We start from the raw sequence: 22,783 nt of genomic DNA on the forward strand, positions 1-22,783 counted from the left end.
TGTGCTTTTATTGGGGAAGTTGGTGAAATTAAATAAAAACAAAATGTCACACTTCTGTAAGCCTAGAGCTGGCCTCCCATGCTAACCTGTTTCATATGCATAATCGTATCGTCGTACACTTGGATATGATCTTGCTAACTTGTGTAGATTGGACTACAGGTCTTATTGTGTATCGTCTCACTTAACTACTGTATTAGTCATTCAAAGGGCTTTCTTGAACTGGAGAGTAAATGTTGACACTGACGTTGCTGTTATTTATGTTTTGTGTGAATTGTGTAATGTGCACTTTTAAAGTCAGTATAATGTATTTATTATTGATGATGCATGATGATTAAACTGCTGTGGGATGGGATCGTGTAGCTGCTATAAATACATAATGTATTAAAGAGGTACCTTTAAGAAATATTTATTCACTGATGCACAATGAATGTCTAGTGAATTGGAATCTCTGATAAAAGGGAAGTGTTGGGAAATAGGATTATTCGCCTGCTTTCCGAGAGTTAAATAGGACAATTATTTATATTCTAATCTCTGGGCAAGAAAGGGAATAATTTTATTTACCAAAATGTCAAAGAAATTATTTTAACTGTCACATTTTTAGAATCATCAGTACAACTTTTAATAGCAAAACCAGGTGTTTTCATTGTATTACTTCACCTTAAAGAGACTATATATGTGAATAAAACAATTCTTCCTCAAATAAAAAGTTTCAAACTTTGTTCGCATTAAATAAAACATGCGTTTCAATTGTCTGTTTTTCTTCAAAAACCACAAAGCACTTTTTTTTTGAAAATACAATTTTACTGATGTTCATACAACTGCTTTTATTTTAGTTTAAATAGCATTTTCACTGTTGAGGGAGGTTCAAACTCAAAGGCAGACTCCTCTCACCATTGTACACATACTGGCAGTTAGTGAAAGTGAAAAATGAAAACTAAAGACAAGTTCAATATACAACACATGATAAAAAATACAATAACTCATCAAGTTCTATATTCTGGCATTCATTCATCAGAAATCTAGAAAATGATACAATACAGAGCGAAGTAAAATAACACTGGAGCCCTTTTGGCATTCTCAGTCACAATGCTCCGACATTCTCTCTTTTAATTGTGTTTTCATTTGCTCAGCACCTGTAAAATCAAATTAAAAATTGAGTCCCCAAAGATGTACGACCCTTTGATCCATGGATATCGCTTTCAGAGTCTCCCCCTTCAGCTTTCATGATAGGAATTGTGTCTTTGTTATCCAAATGTTTTTAGGAAGCAGATGAAGTGAAGAGAAGTGGAGAGACTCAGATTACTGGATCAACTTAAGTGTGCAGGAAACCTCAGTGAGCAGAAGGTAGTGTTTTTCTGTCTTCTATAAAGCATTGTACAGTCACATTATTTACATACTTAGTATATTACAGCGCACTCTTCTTACCCTCAGTAGCTTTGTGGTGCGTTCGATGCAGTGCTCACTCTCTCCTAATGGAGAGGGCACCTTCCGGTCTGTGCTTCTGAGACTAATCTATCATCATGTGATTGAGGATTAGTGAGAATCAGGGTGTCAGTCAAATCTTTAAAAGACTGAAGTGCTGCAGAATGCACTGGTGGAAATGCATAGTGTGTTAACTGCAATGCAAAGCATTATCTGTGTGTTACAGTACTGCACCTGTGTGATATGATTCACCTGTTTGGAGGGAAGCTGCTGCGAAGTTTGGGTTGGTTGTTCTTTGTAGGCACACGGTTGATTTTTAAGGTTGCAGGCAGACATGGAGTGTTGCTTTAGTGGGAGGGGGGAAACCGGCTTCACGCGCAGTCCATTGCTACCTGCAACAATGTGCAAAGTTTTCTACACAAAGGGGGCTTCTTGTTAGGAACAAATAAGATTGATTAAGTCCCTGATCAACCCCTAAAATAATGATGAACCAAACACTCATGGAGATCTGAGCAATGTTCAATGATTTCCTTTGAATAAGGGAAGCCAATAAAACTCTTATGATCTGGTCCCCATTTTTTTCATTTCATCAGATTCTACATGAGCGTGGTTGTTGTGTAGAATGGAAGAAAGCAACACGACCGCAGCTCTGTCAGCGGAGTCACTGTGCCTACAGAGGTCCCGTCAAATCGGATTGAGCACAGGACCCAGGCGTAGTGTGCTGACCCCAGACCAATCATTGGACATAGCTCTAGATAAGGCCCTGTGTGTTCTAATGGGCTCACAAGGCTGTGGTGCATGGGCAGTATTTGAGGCAATGTTGTGCAGCATTTATTCCAAGAAATTGCACAGGGGACATCGCTGATTGGCTTATTAACTCCTTATGGAGTCATTAGAGAATACTGTGAATCCCCACTGATGCCTGAAGGCAGCAGTGTCGTCACAGTAAGAGGACAGGGTGATCCTGGGCTAAGGCTTTAGCTGAACCCCAAAACCTGGCAAAGCTTTTATGTGTGTTCCAATCTAAATCATCACTGGTCAAAGCTTTTATAAATATATTGGAAATAATCCCCATTGCCTCAATGAACTGCTAAAGCGTCAGTTGCTGTGGTCACTGGCGAGAGTCCAGCAGGGGGCAGGAGTGTGAGCGGATGTCGTTGTGTTTGTGGAGGGCCTGGTCCAAGTCCAGAGGGTGTCCGTTAACACTGACCTCCATGCAGCCGCTGTAGGGCGCCGACACCAGCGTGGACACCAGAGGGACATCTGAGGGAGAAACAACAACATGTCATCCAGCAGGAAACAACATGCGCTGTGTAGGAGATCTAACTCTCCAGAGTGCAAACAGCATTAGTCAGTGTGTTGAATCAGAGTCAGCAACCCCAACACGTAGCGCTTTTATCAATTATATAAGTATTTGGATCTATAGGGGGTTCTTTTTCTGTCGACTCAACTCTTCTTGCATATACGGTGCAAAAAAAGAAAGTGAGACGTTTATAAATCGCATACATTTCCATAATTATGCATAATCACCCAGTCATGTTTTTTATTAACTGAACAAAACAGTGTGAAAGAGTTTTTAATCTTTAAATCATTCAATTGATCTGCTCAAGGAAACTGGATAAAACAAGGCTTGTTTGGCTATGCAATTAAGAAATCTAAATGTGCAACATATCAACAATGTTTTGCCACGTGTTCTAGACCAGAATTTACTGACGTAAAATGCATGGCAACACTAATGTCCATATGCATGTGCTTGTTATAAGACCATATTCTCACATACTGAAAAAAGAGAAAATGCCCGACTATTATTTTTATATTTCACTGTGCCAATTTTGAACCCTCCACTTTAAGTGTGTAGCATCTGCACAATACTTTTCCTTCATACTGTATAAATAAATCCCCACATACTGCATGAATCTGATAAATGTGTTTATAGAAGGACGTGTCCTCACCAGGAAGGCCTCCTATAAAGATGCTGGACTGTGAAAGGATGTCAAAAGGAATGTCAGCGTCTTCACTGCGTCCAGCCTTGCCATCGACCAGCAGCAGGGTTTGGTTTCCTGAGAGCGTCACCTGGATGTCATGACTGTCCCCGTCACACAGGGGGGCGGGAGAGCTCGCAATGATGACATCACCCAGTGACACCAGTATATACTGAAAACACACAACAGGTCAGTAAATAGCTCACACACAGACAACAAACATACACAAGTTGAACTTTTAAACACTTACATCTCTCCATTCATCTGTGCCGGGATGGTAGTCAGCCAGCACGATGGAGAGAGGGACTCTGTCCTGGTGAACGAGTGCAAACAGGACTCCGATCGCAGAGGTCGGACGCAGGCTCAACTGTACGCTCAGGTTCTGGGATTCTGTAGTGAAGATAACAGGAAGTAGGAGAACAGCAGTTCAAGGACAATGACGGGAGCCAACGAACACTCCCCAATTCAAATGAAACATTAACAAACTGCCATTAGGCTCAGATCACACTCCCACACATCCACACACTGCACCATAGCTGATGTTGAAGAGAGCGAAGCCGGTGCCGGGGAAATACGCTCCAGGAACCTCGCTGCTGAAACACTGCATGTTGTCGTTGGACCGAACCGTTTCTTGTATGGAAGTATCTTCACCCGTCAACCACTTCCAGTCCTTCATACAGCCGTCCAGGCGGGGGTTTACCTACGTAGTCAAAACAATCTGTCAAAACTCAATCTCAATGTCAGGCCTAAGGATTCTTTCTTGGCTTCACTCTTTCATCAAGTCTAATGAAAACTGGGCTAGTTGTTTTTCCATCATCATGCTGACAGACTGACAGACAAACCGAGCAGATTGGCTAACTCCTTCTGCGGAAGTTAAAAAACACAAGCACATAGAGATAAACACCTGATTGACGAGGCCGTCCTCTCTGAACGGGACTCCTCCCACGGTGAGGTTGAGTTCATGCATGCCTTTCTTTAGCGTAAACAGATCGCCGTTTACTGCAATCTTCATGACGGCCTCCCTGTCGATCTTAATCACCAGACTGCGCACCTGCTCCTCCACCGAGATCTGGAGAGAAAACAAGAAGACATTTAAAGAAGCGTTCAGCTAATGAAGCTAAAGTAGAAGCATATCACTGTTCATGAAGAGTCTAACCTTTCTCCATTGGCCGTCACTGACGATGGGCCCGCTGCTGGTGACCCTGCTGACTGTGCCATACTTCAGCTGCAGCTCCAGCTTCCCATGGTGCATTGCAAGCACGATCCACGAGCTGTTTAGGTGACCCCCGGCGAAGAAGATCACCCCCTCTGGGTCGTAGGTGCGGAAGTCAAACTCTGCAGAGAAGCTGGGGAGCAGAGTTTATTTCAATTATCTTTTTTTACGACAAATATAATTGAGAATACAATTAAAGAGGAAAGACCGAACCGGAAAGAAAACCTTTGAGTGACCAAAATAATTTAATCTGCTATCCACTTGGCACGCAAACAAGTGGGCGGCATTTTCCCAGCTAAAATTAGACCTTTATTTCTAGCTGTAACAAACTTACAGGAACTATTTTCCCTATCACAACTTTTTACTGTGATATCTTGTTTCAATAGTTACTTTATTTTTGCTATATTATTATTTTAATTTGTATTCTATTTTATCTTTATTTTGACCCTGTGTGAATCCTGTTTTTCATTCTGACACTGTTGCTAAATATTAACGCCTGAAATTCCCAAAGGGGAAAAATAAAGTTCCATCTTATCTTACCTTTGTCAGACATCAAAACAAGAGACTGTTCAGCCCGGTGTTTGACTTTATTACAAACATGCCCATATAAAAACAAAATATCAACAAAAACTTCTAAAAGTATTTGATTATAGGCCAAATCTTCAATTATTTGATCTTCTAATACAGATACTGTAAATCAACACACGGGCAAAAACAGGTTTGGAGTTTATTGCAGGTTCTTGGACAGCTCTGAGATGCCAGAGAAATACTTAAAGGAACACTTCACCCATAAACTATTATTATTCAAAACCTTTAAGAAAAATGTTTAAGACCTCCTTAGACTAGTCTTCTCATCCATAAGTGAAACTAAAACACTCTTAACAGGACTTACCAACAGGAAGTGTCTTTTTAATACTGTATCTGTCATTAAACTTACTGTTAGGAATGAGTGCAGAGCTGTTGATGTTTTGTTAGGAGACAACTGCTGACAGTGTTGAGCAGCGTAACATGTTCTTACCCGGTTTGAATCCTGCGACGGAATCGCAGCCTCACCACTGGCACGCCGCTGAACATGCGGCCCAGGTAGAGCGAGCGAGGGTTCCTCTTCAGAGACGGCGACATGCAGGGGGTTATAGGCTGTGAAACACAAACAGACAACTGTGGATAAGGTATGCTGCTACTCCATGAGAACCATAGGACTCTTAAATTACTTAAAGGTCTTCTATTATGCTATTTTTAGGCATATATTATAGGTCTCAGAAAAATATATAGAAAACATGTATATGAAGCGTTAACAGATCAACCATTCTAGCCATGCCTCATACCCCTCTATTTCAGCCCTGTTAGAGAAGTGCTGATTCTGGGTCCGTAGCTTTAAAAGAAAATGCATCCTTATGCAGGAGAATTCTACCCAGATACTCAGCTAAATGCTGCCGTGAAGCCAGCCCACATTTCCGATATTACGTAATATCGGCAGAAAATCTGGAACAGCTCCGTTGTACCCCCGTTTTTAGAGATTTGTGTACGGAGGAAAAGAGAGAGGGTTTGGTTTTCTGACACTTTGTGAGTTCCCTTACACACCGGGGGACACATATTTATGCATAAAAGACATACAAAAGTGCATTTTGCACGATAGGAGATCTTTAACGCAGTGAATGTTGCAGTAATGTTGCAGTAAATAGTTCATATTTAACAACATAGGCTTGAGCTGAACTATGAAATAGCTGGTTGATATTGGCCACAGATCATGTGTTTCACCTTACAGCTCCTGAGGTCCTGGCCCAGCTTCATGCCCTGACGTCCATCACAGAAACAACGGAAACTCCCCGGCGTGTTCAGACACTCCTCTGCACACACACCCGTCTCACACTCATCCACATCTGACGGGTACAGAGCAGGTTGAAGGAGTTTACAAAGAGATAAAAATACATGTGAGGTATAAAGGGCTACAAAGACAGAGAGTTCATGATGTTATCATTGAGCGTTAAAAAAACATCTCTTTCCTGTCAACATATCAGGGAATGCAAACAACACTTGAGTCGAGTGGTGTTTGACGGTGACTGGGTGGTATCTCCCCGCTTCATATACAACCGTACATGGCCATGAGAGAGAGCTAGCTAAAAAAACACTAATTCTCAGAGGAGGGACGCAGAGGTTATAAAAAGTCTGGTTCCACTGCCGAGCAAACAGTGAATTCTCATTCAATGTTTTACCAAAATGCATAATGTTGTAGTTATTTATCTTAGAATGTTATCTTTTCAAATAACAGACAGTATGGCTTTTGTTTTGGATATTCTTAGATTCTTGAGTATTATAATGTATTGCGAGCAGTGAGACTTTTGCTGCAAATCTAGGGGGACAGGGTGAGATTAAACTTGTTTGACATACTGTACAATATCATTATGTGTACATGGTGGGCTCTTAAAATCACACTTACTAAAGGTCACTTGAAGATGAGGATTGGTAATGTTGCTCAATGCATATACTGTAAAGCAAGACTTGGTGAGTTTAAGCTGACTGTCAAAAGTGAAAAACACCTATAGCATATCTAATGTGTTAGTTCATCCTGATTGCTGCCCTTTATTTGACCTCATTAATTTCTGACCTAACCGCATTTGAAATCGAAAAAAGGTACTTTCAAAGGTCTGTGTACCAGACCTATGTGAATCAAAGGGTCACTGTGTGTATTTTCCTGTGAAAAAACGGTTTTCTAAGGCATAGAGAACATGACCTGTTACCTAGTTAAACAGAATTTCTCCAAATATCTTTGCATTCCTTTCCTAACCCCTCAACACAGCTGCATCAAGTCCTGCTGCGGCTGGAGCTGCTCCTCGGTCAGTTCTCATGAAACTCTGTGTTTGTTTGTATACACACACTTACCAACACAGCTTTTGGTTTCGTTGTCGTAGACATATCCGATATCACACAAGCAATCATAGCTGCCCTCCTTATTCTCACATCGTGCGGTTCCACACACACCTGGGTCCTCACACTCATCCACATCTGAAAGAAGACAAAATGAATGTCAGCTGGAGGGGTTGGAGTCTTCTGGGAATCAGAACCAGAAAACACTAAACGGTTGTTTGTTGTGCATTTGCTCATTAGTGTAAGGAACCCCATTTGTCAGACTAAACTGAATTCATTTAAGGAGTTGGAAATTAGAATAAGCCACAAAAGAAATTGCTGGTAAATTCTCGATTTGATTTGTCAAGCCGCGGCTTTGTAGCGTTGGAATGTGGGTGGTGTGTGTGATTGAAAGATATTTGGCTCTTCTTTGTGCTTCCTGCGCCCGGTGATCCCTGCCGCTGATGCTGAGAAACATGCCGTTTATTTTGCAAGTTTGTACACAGACCGTAACAATACAAAGCCGGAGCAACATTGGCAAAGTTTCCCTTGAATCAAAATGACCTCATTAATGAACCCAAAGCAGCTTTAAAATTAGGTCAACAGGTTCATTTGTTTCAAACTGTTTGTCAGAGTAATACTGTATTTAAAGTAAATAAATGAGACACTTGTTACAGCACTCACCGAATCTATGTTACATTACATTGCATTTAGCTGACGCTTTTATCCAAAGCGACTTACAATAAGTGCATTCGACCAGGAAGACACAAACTTGAAGAAAACAGAATCATATAAGTACATCAGGTTTCATAGAGCCAAAACATTTCAAGTGCTACTCAACTGGCTTTAGATAAGCCAGTCCTTTATTAGTATATAAGTGCTTTGTTAGCAATTCTTAATTGTCCATCAAAGATTTTAAAGGCAATTAAATAGAAATATCAATGTGTCTTTATCATGGTTTATGTGGGTTAATTAAAGGTTGCTTGCAAAACATGAGTTTGCAATATTGAACGTGACTAAGGGTCTGTGAGGTTGAAATGTGTTTTCCTTACTTATTACCTAAATGTGTTCTTTATGGAAACAAAATGATAATTATGTCACGGGAGAGAAAAACACTGCCACTGGATTACGGGACTGCAGCCACAGAAATGTTCAAATTGAAAAACCTTATTTTTTTCTAGTGGATTCACAATTATTAAGACAGACTGATTCAAAAAGTGATGCTGCAGTGACAGTATTGAGGATGTGCTCACCTTTACACGTGTGGCGTCCTACCAACATGTAGCCTTGGCGACAGGAGCAGCGGTAACTGCCCATCGTGTTGTTGCATATGTGTTCACACTCTACGCTTTTCTTGCTGCACTCGTCGACATCTGCAAAAAAAGAGCGTACAGGACAGTCAGCGCAGGAAAAACATCATCATGGGCTGTGAAAACATTAGCTTCTTTGGCTTCTGTAAAGCTTTCCCCAGGAATTCAGGATCATCTTGTGTTTAAACAGTTTCGAAGTTTACTTTTGAAATACTGAACAGGAGCCAAAGGGGGAAGTTTGATACAGTTTGAAAAGCTCACCTAAATGTTCTATTTGTACTTGTGTTAAACACTTGACAAATAACGTACAGCCTATGTCATAGTGGCTGTGTTGCAGCGGAGTGTTTAGGAAGAGTGCGGTCATCAAGTGGAAAGGCTTAGACCGAGTCAAACCGAATCTGTCGGGGTTTCCTCTCGCAGTAAGGTGGCAGGATGAGTCACAGTGGAAATGATGCTGTGCCATAAACCAACCACTTTCCCTCTCACTCAGTGTTTCTGTTTGTAACGTGTTTTTCAGTTCCTGCATGTAAACTTAATATTTACACCTTCCCCTTGTAAAATGGAGTTCTTGCTGTGATTTCCAATGTAAGCCTGCATACACAGTAACTAGCTTTGACCTCTAATGAGACAAAGAGATTGCTGTTGTGAGTTCCCGCACATGCAGCTCAAATTGACCTGACACACAATTCACACATCATTATGAGCTGCAGCGGCAACAGTTGATATTAAAGAGGCATGTCAACAACAGCAGTTGCAATTGTAAGATAAGAGCGAAAGGCAAAACTAGGTTAGAGTTCTAAAAAGGTCAAAACAAAAAACTTCACACGAACATAATTAGAAACAATTAAACTATTTGACAATTCCAGTAAATGACGATTAGAAGTGATGGGAAGTCAGATCTTTCTATCAGTTCACAGGACAGGCTGTCAGAAAGAAAGTCACACAGATTATACACAGATTATGAAATGTATTGAGTGAGGCTGGAGATGACACAGAGTGACGGTGCACAAATTCAACCTTTGTTGAGCTCTACCACACACTGTCCAACTGTTTCCATAGCGATGACAGTACCTTTCTCACATCTGGCTCCTGCCCAGCCTGTGAAACAGTGACAGAGGAAGTCGCCCTTTTTGTCCTCGCAGCGCACTGTACCGCTGGGATAACAGGGCGAAGGGGAGCACTGATCCGGTATATCTTCAAGTGAGAGAGAAACAAAAAGAGGAAAACACAGAGAAATGGGAGGGTTAATTCGGATTTAAAATGTAGTCTGGACAAACCAGATGCATACAGGGATTATAACAGACTGGATATCGACACCAGACAGAGGAAGGGCGCCTCTTATGTTCTGCACATCAGGAGTTCAATATAAATAACTTTATGCTGGCTAAGCCCTCCAGCCTGATATGCACTGATTCCGTCCTTCCCAGCATACCTACCCTCTAGCTAAAAACAAAACCAATGGATATTCAACTTTTCTGAATATCTATTTTTTCTAATACATATTTTCACTTACACAAGCTTTCATGCCAAGCTTGTGCAAGTCAATCTTTTCTCTCCCAAATGCAATTTTGTTTTCCTAGCAGTGGAGTGTGACTGCTCGACATGTCTGGGCATGTTAGCTGGAGTTCAGAGAGAGTGGGAGACCGTGTGTGGAGAGAATTAGGGGAACAGCCTGGAAATAAGCTCACACGGCACAACATTGCCAAATGATTGATGTGCAACGCGGTATAATAAATGCCCTTATGCAATTAGTGACTGACTTTTATTAACAATTCACATATGATCACATATCACACTGACTGCTGCAAATGGTGGCAACATTAAATCATTATAAATTGCATGCTCCTGGTGTGAGAGGTTTTGGAGACGATTTCTAATTACTAACGGATAATAAAAACAAACAAGAGGTGGACCTAACAAAAGGGGAGGAAAAAGGAAGGAGATCACCAATTGAAAACACAGAAACATGAACAAACATCTGTCAGCTTCTAAGGGGAGGGTAACCACAGGACTCTCACTTGTTTTGTAGGCTTAAAAATGCAGAGGTCCTATGTGCAACTGATTTGATTTAATAAAGCAGACACCATGGGCTACCACAATGTCCATTTGAATAAGGCCCCCGAAGGTTTACAGGAACAATTATTGGCGCTTTCAGTAAATGCTAGACGATGGGAATATGCGTGTTTGATTATTCTATTTTCTGCAAAAGAACCAGCAAAATATGTGAGTGTGTAAACTGCAGACTAAGGGAACAGAAACAGGGAGGAGGAGTGGGAGAATAAACAGTCTCTGCGGTGCTTTTGGCATGTGCAAATATGAAGCTGATACTGTATGTTTTCATAACATGACATGTCTGAATAAAAGGAATGTCATGATTGCTTTAAAACCAGAATACCACCCACCATGAGTCTGCAGTGAGGCGAGAGACAGACGGGAAGAGAGTTGCAGTGAGAGAAAGAAAAGTGATGAGAGAGAGATAGCCGCTGAGCTGCCGTGTCATGATGCTGCAGCTGAGTCATGGAACCCCCCCCTCGAGGTTCCTCAGCCAATAGCAATGAAGCCGGTTGCTCTCTTGTATCCTCATGCAGCAGAAACCCCGTGCTCCACTCACGTCAGTCGTTTTGTTTCACGTCACTGCTCCACTAAGCAAGCTCAGGAAGAGGCTGGTGCAGTCACGCAGAGAGAGTGAGTATGTGACGACAAAAGGGGTGTGTCCCCCATTCACCAATCTGCAGCATCACTGTAGCAAAGTGCTGCAATATTACTCACAGACACCTATACATCATACAGCTCACTCTTCAAAGTCACACACTCAGGTGTGTCACGCTGCAAGAACTGACCTGGAGTTGCCTAAGAAATTCAGCATTTCCTTTCAGCTGCGTGCTTTCTTTTTCTGCCTATAGAGTGTGCCTTAGTTTGATGCAGAGGGGTGATACTGCAGTGCAGCCCAACCCCACACTGCAACCTCTCTCTATACCTAATACTACTTACACAGCAGAGAAAATAAAGACTGAAAGGTGAGTAAAAAACACTTCCCGCAGTTCTGCCATCAAGCTTTGAAATACATTGTTAGACAGATAAGAGGGCATAAAACTTACTATGGACACAAGTTATCAGATCCTGTTTCTTCTTTTCGGCATCTCCAAACTTCTCCATACAGGCTAGACAGAAACAAACATTAAAATCAAGACCGGATGTTATCAGTAGAAATGAAAACATGTATGCAACTTTGCATAACTTACCTAAATACTTGGGATAGAAGTAGTCCTAAATCAGGGGGAAGAAGTGGAAAAAGAGGAGAGAAAAGTTACGTAGGCCTATTGAACACAAATTGAAACAGAACAGAACATTTTTAATACATATATACGGTTAGTACGGGAAGTTCTGCTAATATTTGACATAATCTAGGATTTGTTTTTGCTTCATGCCTTAACTCTGTGTTTACACTCAGGGGAGTGCAAAGAGACTCATAAACAATCGTTAATTCTGACAGGTGTGTATGTGTTTAGTGTCTGGAGAGAGATTACAACATGATTTATCTGTAATCTGTGTGTGTGTGTGTCTTCTCTCTAACGGGTGCGGCCCTTTGCCAAAGGGTCCCTGAGAATTCTCTGCATTCCTGATAGTAGTAGCATCCCTCCCTCCTCCTGGCTGCAGTGCTTCTGAACATATAGGTCAAAACCTGGGGATGATCTACCAATGTGAAAAATGGCTATGGAGGCACAGAGTTTGAGTGAGCTGTTGCTGCAGCAGGAGCCAGAAGAATTAGTTATCAGACACAAATCATATAAAGCTAGGAGCATTTTACACAAGTCTGATTATAACTCATATTTGCAGCAACAAATAATTTGCAGCAGTCAGTCACAGCACTAGTTTGGGGCTATTAGTAAACTTAATTCTGGCATAATAAAGCACTTTTGACACCTTTTCTTCCACCTAACAAGTGAGAGACCAGAAACACTGCATGCTTGCGTGTGTAGCCAAAGATAATCGTGAGTATCCAGGAACACCCTCTCTCTGCAGAGCCAGAAAGCTGCAGCAGTAGAAGAAAATGCAGAGTCAGAGACAGGCCCTTTCAGAATGAATAATTCAGCTATGAATGAGACTGCAGCTTTGTGGCACGACATGGTTTAAGAATACAGGCACACTATCACAATTCTGATAGTGATGTGCGTCCAGCTGTCTCAAACTGACTTCACCTTTTTCCCAAACCCAGCTCAACTTTGCTTTAATCCTCTCTCCCTCAGCTTCCATGTCAGTCCACTGGGCTAATCTTATGAGTAATCTCACATTCATCGATTGCCTCATTCACTCTTTCGCTGCAATTCAAAGCATCAAAACTTCCTGAGGGCCGCCATCATTAGGGAGCACCAGCACATTGCCAACAAACAGGTACCGTTTTTTTTTTTTTAATCCCTCACTTGTAAATCAAGCAGTCGGAAAAAAATACATTCAACACTGTCAGGATACACTTGTTGACCTTATTTCTTGAAAGCTAACAACCCAAAGGGGTTTGGGCAACAATAACATAATATAACTGCTCAGTGACTACACACAGGTGTCTGTATAGATGTTTTCTATGACATTACATAATTTCTATCTTTGGGCCTGTTTGCATATTCAGCATATGTTTTACATATTAAATAGGTTGACATTCACATGGATGAAGAGGCTTCTCTTTGCATTTATTAAAGCAGAATGGAAACTAATCTGCAGTATAGGGCTATACAGTATTAATGTGAAATAGTGCCATTTTATTTTGTGCAAGTATGAAAAGGAGTGCAGTGTCTTCACTGAAATTGTATATCATAAACTAAGGCTTAGTCACGCTGATTCAGTGTCTGTCAAAGGAGCAAACAAAAGAAGAGGGAAAACATGCCAAGTCCTTGACATGGGAATGGGAATAGTATGTGCACTGACAAGTATGAGGACTTATTGGAGCATGAACACCACGGGGCCAGACAATGAATCATTCTGCTGTTGCATCATGAATTTACTGTCAATATCAACTTCATGTCAACAACCAACATTGCAACTTAATGTTTTCAAAATAACACTACTATTATGGTCCCATTTCAGGTAATAGTGTTTTGAAATATTACCAGACCGTCAACGACTACTTTTTAGTACTGACTCAATGCAGAGGATGGTAGTTGGGGTGTTGTAATGGTGTTTGGGTTGCAACTATGCAACCTTAGACTAAATACCATAACTTTTTAGTGGCGGTTTGGTGCAGAAATATATAATATACTCACAGTCTCCGGGTCGTTCTCAAATACTTCTCTGGCCTCCTCTTTGGAGCACTTTTCCTCCACACACTCCCTCTCCAAGTGCCCTTGCTTCGTCTCCTCGAAAACTTGATTTGCTCTCCTGTGTCTGCTCAGAAACTGGTTTGCCTCTTGGGGAGACAACGAAACTAAAAAAAGACACCCAAAAATACATGAATTCATCTACAAGAGCAAGGGAAGGTCAAACAACTCAGGATTTAAGCTATATTTTGGCCCTCAACAACGAAAACATTTCATGAAGGTTACTAAAAATATACAGTTGAAGCCGTTAATAACATCATCATCAGCTACACATGTCAAAGGGGACTTAGCGAGCTAGCTAGCCACCTAGCATGTGAGTGTTTACTTACTGCTGTCGGACCATCGGACAACCAGCAGGATTAGCAGGGCTGCCGATGAAACGCACTTGGTCGGGGTCAGCAGCATTGTTTCACCGCTGTGTCTGCGCCAAGCTTGAGAAACTTTCCTCCTGCTCCGTTTTATAGTCCCACTATCCCCCTCTGTGTGTCTCTCAATGTCACCGAACCGAGGCTAAGAGCGAAACACACTGCAGGTATTCAGGTACTCCCGAACGGTGCTCCTTAACGTTTTGATGCGAAATCCCCTAAACTGTCGTGAGTTTTTCCCGCATGTTCTTCATAACACAGGAAAACTAAGCAACCGTTCTCGTTTCTCTGCGGTGCTGCGCGTCCCCCATAGCGGTCTGTACTTTATTTTGTGACCCTCCTCTCTTGTGTGAGCCCTCTCTGGCCGGGCTAAATCCCCACTCTGCGGAGAAAGACAGCAGCAGCGCGCCTCTGTGCTTCAGTAGGGGGAGCAGCCAGGAGTTTGTAACCATGCCTCCCTCACTCCTTCAGAGAGAGAGAGAGAAAGTGTGTGTGTGTGTGAGAGAGAGAGAGAGAGAGAGAGAGAGAGAGAGAGAGAGAGAGAGAGAGAGAGAGAGAGAGAGAGAGACTTGTTTTACCTGGATTATACTTAGTTCATCAACTCTTCAATTTTGCTGCTTGTAAATGTGGGATTCATTGTAATTGCTTCACAGACAATAATCATTTCATATAGATTAAACTGCCCAACTGAGTGAAAGTTGTTCAATTGAAATGTTGCTTACACATTAATGCATCAATAATACTTATCTAGCAATACATATAATGACAAGGGGCCTGCAAGGGGCCATTCTGCATATTGAATATTACTAATTGTATCTTTTCATACCTGAAGTACTATGCTGATAGTATTTTTAATTTGTGCCATTACAATCTTAGTAACATGTACTATCTAATATAAAGGACATGAGAGCTTCTTCCTCTACTTTAATGGTGTTGTCATTACAAAACGTTCAGTGCCGTTATTTCACACCCATTTCTTATTTTTCAAGTAATTTTCCTTTCTGTTTTGTTTTTCCTGAATCTTGTTTGACCAACATATCTGTCTCATTGCACTTTCATTTTGTAATTGCCTTGCTGATCTGCTCACTTTTCTTCTGTATTCCCATTCCACTCTCTGTGGCAAGAGGACAGATAGATGCAATTTTAAAATAAACACTATCCGATTGCTTTGACCGATTTTATTAAAACAAGAATTAAACAAACACAACACTGAACATCTACATTTAAGTTATATTAAAGATGGCTTGTTTTAAATACACTGTGAATATTGAACAGAGGGACCAACCAGGAGAAACCTGTATATGTGGACGGAGATAGCAGAAGTTGAAGATTGTCTTCTAAGACCTAGAGTGATACAGGAATAAGTCCTAATACCTGGAAATAAGTTAGTATGCTGTGCTTAACACTAGTTATTATATTTTCAGTTTTTTTTCAAATGAAACATTAAGTCAGTTTCTTAAACGTACTAACCCAATGCAACACCTCAGGAAGTCAGATAATGGTTGAAACCAGATAATATAAAGGCTTAAGGCTAAGCTTCTCCTCTATGGTTTCATCGCCACAACCAACAACCACAATTTGTAGTTGCCTCCAGACGTTTGCCTCCACAAGTGGAAAATTACATGGAATTTAGACCCAGTACCAATACAACAACAGGAAAAGAGATGCAGGTGGTCTCAAAGCCTGGTCAACAGTGACCATTTGTTTATTTTTCTACATTAAACATAAACATCGCTTTTACTCAACACATGGTATGCATGCCACAGAGCTCAGCTCTTTTCAAGCATTTCTTGGAAAGCATTTTATTCATTGCAACAAACTGCTACAACTACGTCATCCAGCCATCTAGCTTCCCACTAGCTCACTGGCAAGCCAGCTTTCGTTATGCCTCACAAAAACAAAAAAAACTCCCAAGACAGGACTATAACACTGTATGGTTGAAAAGAATAAGACAAAGCTTAAAATGAACCCATCAGAGAAAGTCGACAAAAATGACTATAACTGTCTACCTCACTTATTTCTCTTCTCCTTCCTCGCCCCCTTCTCCTCTTCTATTCTATATCTCTCTTTCCAAAATATCCCAAGAAGTGGCCGCTGTGGGATGCTTAAAAAGTGAGGGCTTTTCAATATGATGTTCATTTAGGTCACTTTCAGTGCGGGTGCGGTGCGGCAGGGTGACTCTCAGGGGCAGACACAGGTGGACAGGAATGGGATTTAATGCTGTTATGTTTTCTGAGGGCATTGTCAAAGTCCAGCTGCTGGCTGTTGATAGTGATCTCCATGCAGCCGTGGTAGAAGGCCGTCACAGGGGTGGCAGGTAATGGGACATCTTCTAAAAGAGAGGGAGAGTGAGAATAAGAATAATGAGAGATGATGATTTATAAAGCCATTTCAAATATCCAGGTTATAACATGCTACACAAACACATTCACAGGTCAAAGAGAGATTAAACTGCATTCATGTGGTTTAGTTTAACAAAATGGACCATCATACTGGATGGAGATGAGTCAAACTTCTGACATAGTTAACAATATCTAAACAATCTTACAATGACATTTCAAATGTTGTAGTCCACATCAGGAGGGAATTACTTTGCTGAAGTTATATTGTGTTATAATAGGTATAACACAATATAACTTCAGCCAAGTAACCAATCTGAACAAGCGGGAGGAAAGCATTCCAATATTGGGTTTTCTGTTGCTTGTTGCTTTTTGATTCCCAGAAAAAGTGAAATACCTCCAAAACTATTTGTCATGAAACGGCTTTTGGCTGCATTTCAACCACTTTGAACACTTACAGTTTTAATCTAGTGCCATCATCTGGTCAAAAATGTAAACTGTGCAGTATTTATATTTATTTTACCAGCAGTAAGACATTTCTCAACATTGATTTTGCTAGATGTCAAACCGGAGGAAACATTTAGCTGTATTGCCCACTTGTTCGATGTTATGTTAGAAAAGTAATCAAAATTAAATCAAATGTAATAAATTGCATTACTTTGATTAGGTAATCAAATACAAACATTACTTATTTCATTGTTAACCAGTTAACAAATATTCTGTAGCCTATTGAATTTGAAAACTTACCTTCCCAACACTGGTTAGTAATGTTACTGAGAGTATGACAGCACAATGACATAAGCATTTATCTAAAAGCCCCATGGCGCCTGAGTGCAGCCTCATTTAGCTGCTGGGGAGAAAAGCCTGCAGTAGTGCTTTTTCAGCACAATTGAGAGGATATTCCTTTGTTACTTTGCTTTGTTCTTCTTTTCTTCTATAAGGAAATCTCTGAGAAAGCTTTCTGAGAAATATATGCAGACTTGTTTGTATTTTTACTGTAAGATTGTAGCAAGAAGCCACAATGGCCCTTTAATTGTGACCATATATATCTAAAACCTGATGTTCTTAGTTCTTCTGCCACTTCAACGAACCTGGTATCCCACCAACGTATGTACTGACGGGGTCCTGCATGGTGCTGTTGAGGCGCTGCAGGGCCTCCAGCAGGGCACCAGACTTCATGTAGGTAACAGTGGAGGAGTTGGCTGTCAGCTGGATGTCTGTTGGAGTCACGTTCAGCTGCAGCGTCAACCGGTCGGGGTAACACAACATCAGTGAGTCCAGCGTTGCCACGGAGACGCCGTACAAGAACACTTGCAGGTTCTGTAGCAGGTAGGTCAAAAACATTGGCATGTTTAGTCATGGGTGCTCGTGCTCCTATATGTTTGTGAAGACATACACAGATGTGTGATTTTACAACTAAAGTGTAAATGAACTCACAGCATCATCTTCTCCCTGTGTTACCACGGCGACCGACAGTGGGACTGTGTTGTTTTGGACGAGAGCAAAGATGATCCCTGTGCTGCTGGATGGACGAATACTCATCCTTAAATCCAGACTCCAGCTGCCAGAATCACCTAGTTGCACACACACACACACACACACACACACACACACACACACACACACACACACACACACACACACACACACCTCTTTTGTCGGGTTGGACTTTGAAGAACATTGGGCATTTCCAAGTTTCCAAGTGAATTGGAGGATCTTAAAGTTTGTTTACTAAGTTTTGTGAATTTCTTTGAAAATTCAAAATCACATGGTCCCCTAGAGAAATCGTCACCTTGTAACAGGATTTCCCATCAGTGTAGATGTTACATGTCATTTTTTGAAGCAATAAATACATGTGTCTATGTACTGCATATAACTACATTTGTACCTGCAAAATTGCGCTGTGGCTGCTTAAAGGTGGGGTAGGTAATTTTGGAGAAACCAGCTCGAGTGCGCTAGAATTACAAAATACACAGCCGGAACAAATCTGCCACTTCCTTACAGAGGCCCTCCTCCAACACACACGAACGCGCACATGACCAATGAGGGCACGAGATAAGTTTGTGCACAGATGGAAGGCTGACAGGCAGGTAGGCCATCCAGTTATTTTAGCCGGGCCGGTTCAGATGATTGGTCGTGCTTTTTACAGCACTAAAGGCTTCCACAGATGACATTTTTTTATGGATTCTTTGTCAAAGCACGTAAGATATTCATTGCTATCGGGATGTTAAGAGCATTCCATGGAATATAACAAAAAGTGTATCTCGAGCCGGTTTCTCAAACGTACCTACCCCACCTTTAATGCTCCTAAAATATAAGATTGATAAAGTATAACTTAACTTACTCACTGTAGTCAATGTTGAATTGTGCCAGTCCTGCCCCTGTGAAGAAAGACCCTCGTTCCACATACACAAAGCAATGTTTACTCTCCTTCTCCTGGATGACCTCCTTTACCCCAGACGCTCCCTGGTTCATCAGGTTCCAGCCCCGGATGCAGCCGTCAAGGCGAGGGTTGATCTGGTGGATCCATGGATACACACTGAGTATAACACTGTCTCAGAGCAGGTCTGATGTAAACCCTGGTATATTGATTTCAATATGTTATTAAAGGGAAATTATGTAACATATCTGTGTTAAAATGTCTCAAAGCGATAAACGAAATTGTCTAATTGTGAACTTACAAATGTCTTTCAGACCTAGAGAAATCTGAACTCAAGATAAAAATCTGTTTTATTTGGTTGCCTCTAATGTTGTATGGCCTTTGGGCATGTGTCAGTGATGTGGTTGTCTGCTAGAAGCTGTAGTAAAGTAACAGTGTGGCTTCAGTGAGGCTTATAACTTCCAGTCATAAGCTACATTTTCACAATACACTTTTTAAGATTTCTCAATTTTTTTAAAACTTTATATATACAAGGATGAAGGATTTTAGTCAAAAGACATTAACAGCAGCAGAACAGCATTGTGGAAACACTGATTTTTATCATGAAACGGCTACCAGGATTTTTTCTTCTGGAAAGGAATAGACCTCTGCTGATAATTTGGCTACGGAACAATGATCGATGATGGAGTCCTGACATGCAAAAACAGATTGCAATGCCAAACTTTCAAAACTTCACCGTGCCACCAAACTTGTGTTTTGTATTGCTTTGATGGAGAGAACTAGTGTAGTAGGAAACATATTGTGTGTTTAAGTAAGGTCGATTAGATGTGGTCACAAGAGAAAGGGCCCATGTTTGCTGTGTGATTCATTGTGTGTGTGTGTGTGTGTGTGTGTGTGTGTGTGTGTGTGTGTGTGTGTGTGTGTGTGTGTGTGTGTGTGTGTGTGTGTGTGTGTGTGTGTGTGTGTGTGTTAGGCGCTCTCCTTACAGGTTTGATGACGTTGTCAGTGCGGTTGGGCAGACCAGCGATGTAAACCTTGGTCTCCAGTTTGCCGTTAACTGAAGTGAAGAGACTGTCAGGGCTGTTGATGCTCATCACAGCTTCCTTGCTGATCTTCACACTGATGCTGCTCTCCAGTTCATCCACAGAGATCTGCATGTTTCACACAGTTTGTATCATTATAACTCTCTTACTTTACAATCTAAACAGTTAAGCACCAGAGCAAACAGTTAGACGCAACACACACCACTTTCCGTAAATTCTGTTTATCGATTAGGCACTTTAACTATGAAAAGCTCTACTACTGATCCACTAAAAGCTCTTTCTTACCACATGCCACTGTCCATCATTGATGGCCTTTCCTCCGCTGGTGACTTTGAAGGTGTGCTGGTTTTTGAACTGGACTTCAATGCGTCCGCCTCTTAGTCCCAACATAAACCACGAGTCCTGCGAGGACTCGGCATACAGTATCACTCCCTCAGGGTCAAATGTGCGGAAATCAAACTCTGCTGCGAACCTGCCAAGAACATGAGGACATAAATAAGAGTTTAGAGAGAATGTAAATAAATTGACAATACAATGTTGCAGCCCACTCACTTTCTAGGCATTTCCTGACTTCGTAATTTTCAGTAATGGAATTTACATAAAATATGTTTATTATAGTTCAAATGGGCTGAAATGGAACCTTGAGCTGCATCTTGCAAACATCTAAATCCCAGCATCTCAATTATTAAAAACATTCTACTTCTATCCTCATACTAAATGGGGCAAATATCACTTCTTACTTCATTTTTAAAAAGTACACTACATTATGTGTGTGTTTTTGGTAGCCCCTCACTTGGTGTTCTCTGGCAGACGGAAGCGCAGATAGATGACAGGAAGTCCTGCGAACTGCTCCCCCAGGTATAGCATCTCAGGGTGTCTGTGGTCATACAGATCCACACAAACAGGGATACTCTCACAGTACCGCTGACCCTCGGCCAGACGAAGACCCTGACGACCATCACAGTGGCACGCATAGCTGCCCACTGTGTTGATACAAGTCCCGTCACACACATTTAACAGGCACTCATCAATATCTGCAAAAAAAAGGAAGAGAAAGACATATGAGCGGTGATCATTTGTACATTGGCTTTGGTAGCTTTGTTGATTTGTGGACTTTCTGACAAAATGGCTCTTGGTAAGAAGATAGGAACAACAGATAGAAGTCTCACCGTTACAAGTTTTTGATGTGAAGTTGTATTTCAAACCCAGAGGACAGCCGCACTCATACATGCCCGGCGTGTTGACACATTTAGCCGGTGCTTCACAGATCCTGGGGTACATCAGGCATTCATCGATATCTGGAAAAGAGTGACAATGGGAGTATTTGCGGCATTTTTCAATATTTCTGGCCATTCCGTGAATAAAAACAAAAAACATTTAATTAATTAATTGCAAATGTGTTTGATTTGCAACTAACTTGTATGCTCCAACAAAAAAAAAATGTATATCAGTGTTTGCTTGAAACTTCATCAATCCTTGTATGGTCTCCTTAATCATAGCAGCCCATCGAAAAGTAGAGGTCAGAATAAGTTTACCAAAATGACTCAGACCATGTTTGTGAAGACTTTGTACTCAACAAGCCCTAACGTGATGTCCCCAAACAAAAATGGACGGATGGAAATGGGCCAACAATGGGAAAACAAGCATCTACAATCTATAAGCAAGTATAACAGCTCAGAGATGTGATACTGGTGGGATTTTTACAGAAAAAAAGGATGGACCCTCTTTTCTGATGTTAAAAGCCTTTTTTCATTCAGTTGCATAAGAGGTCACCTCAGGTCAGCTTTAGAAATAAGAAATTCAGGCCCTGAGGACGACAGCTGGACAACAGAGGTTTTATTATGAAGTGCGTAGGGTTCCGCTGTCCATAATAAAAAATGTAAAGGAAGTTATCAAAAGGAAGGGGAAGAAACATGTGTTTGCTCAGCTGCTTAGTAGCACTATATGTCCCTCCTCCATAAGGACAGTAAAAACTGCTGGGTGTCTACATATGTGACATAAGAGCAACAATTACACAAACAAACACGCACACACTTTACTTTTCTGTCCTTTGGTTTGATTGAAAAAAAATGAATGGTTCATAACATTATTACAGTTTAGGAGCACAAATTGCATCATAAATGAATGGAGACTTACCCCTGCAGTAGACCTTGTCAATGAGGAAGTAGCCATCTTCACACATGCAGCGGAAACTACCGGGTATGTTGTAACATTTTTGGTTGCATCCCGCAGGAAATTCAGGGTCTGAACACTCATCGATGTCTGTCAAGTGGTCACATAACACAACAACATTTATCGGGAGCAGATATAGATAAAGTGTGTTATGTTTATGTCAGCCAAAAAGCACAGAGACGAGTAAATATTGAGAAGATGAACACAAATATTTAAAACCCTAAATGACGCATAACAACTCACCGTCTTCACAGCGCTGCCCCTTCCATCCAGGTTTACACTCACAGGTGAAGGTGGCCTGTCCGTCCAGGCAGCGCACTGATCCCTCCTTGTAGCATGGAGGCGGTGTGCACTGGTCACTGATCTCTGCGCGCACACACACACACACACACACACACACACAA

General features: G+C 41.3%; 2 protein-coding genes across 2 annotated transcripts in view; both read right to left on the minus strand.

Moving 5' to 3' along the window:
• Positions 1-1,110: 1,110 nt before the first annotated feature.
• On the minus strand, positions 1,111-14,912 carry gas6 (growth arrest-specific 6). The gene is made up of 15 exons (XM_010786633.1): positions 14,410-14,912; positions 14,027-14,187; positions 12,014-12,038; positions 11,870-11,932; positions 9,843-9,965; positions 8,715-8,834; positions 7,498-7,620; positions 6,376-6,497; positions 5,636-5,754; positions 4,561-4,750; positions 4,309-4,473; positions 3,936-4,104; positions 3,655-3,794; positions 3,375-3,576; positions 1,111-2,685 (listed from the first exon to the last, which is right to left on the minus strand). Exons 1-15 carry the CDS (start codon positions 14,483-14,485, stop codon positions 2,534-2,536), a joined length of 1,950 nt encoding a protein of 649 aa, XP_010784935.1. The 5' UTR covers positions 14,486-14,912; the 3' UTR covers positions 1,111-2,533.
• Positions 14,913-15,608: 696 nt separating this feature from the next.
• The window catches only part of pros1 (protein S), a 9,074-nt gene continuing 1,899 nt past the window's right edge, over positions 15,609-22,783 (minus strand). The window contains exons 5-14 of the mRNA XM_010786645.1: positions 22,623-22,745; positions 22,344-22,469; positions 21,377-21,505; positions 21,001-21,241; positions 20,493-20,679; positions 20,151-20,315; positions 19,133-19,301; positions 18,222-18,358; positions 17,876-18,104; positions 15,609-16,777 (exon numbers count right to left, since the gene is read on the minus strand). Coding sequence (XP_010784947.1) covers positions 16,596-16,777; positions 17,876-18,104; positions 18,222-18,358; positions 19,133-19,301; positions 20,151-20,315; positions 20,493-20,679; positions 21,001-21,241; positions 21,377-21,505; positions 22,344-22,469; positions 22,623-22,745 — 1,688 coding nt within the window. The 3' untranslated portion in view covers positions 15,609-16,595. The remainder of the gene's footprint in view (positions 16,778-17,875; positions 18,105-18,221; positions 18,359-19,132; positions 19,302-20,150; positions 20,316-20,492; positions 20,680-21,000; positions 21,242-21,376; positions 21,506-22,343; positions 22,470-22,622; positions 22,746-22,783) is intronic.

This window comes from Notothenia coriiceps, unplaced genomic scaffold, assembly GCF_000735185.1.
Source record: "Notothenia coriiceps isolate Sejong01 unplaced genomic scaffold, NC01 NC01_scaffold00001080, whole genome shotgun sequence".
In the NCBI taxonomy this organism is placed as follows: Eukaryota; Metazoa; Chordata; class Actinopteri; order Perciformes; family Nototheniidae; genus Notothenia; species Notothenia coriiceps.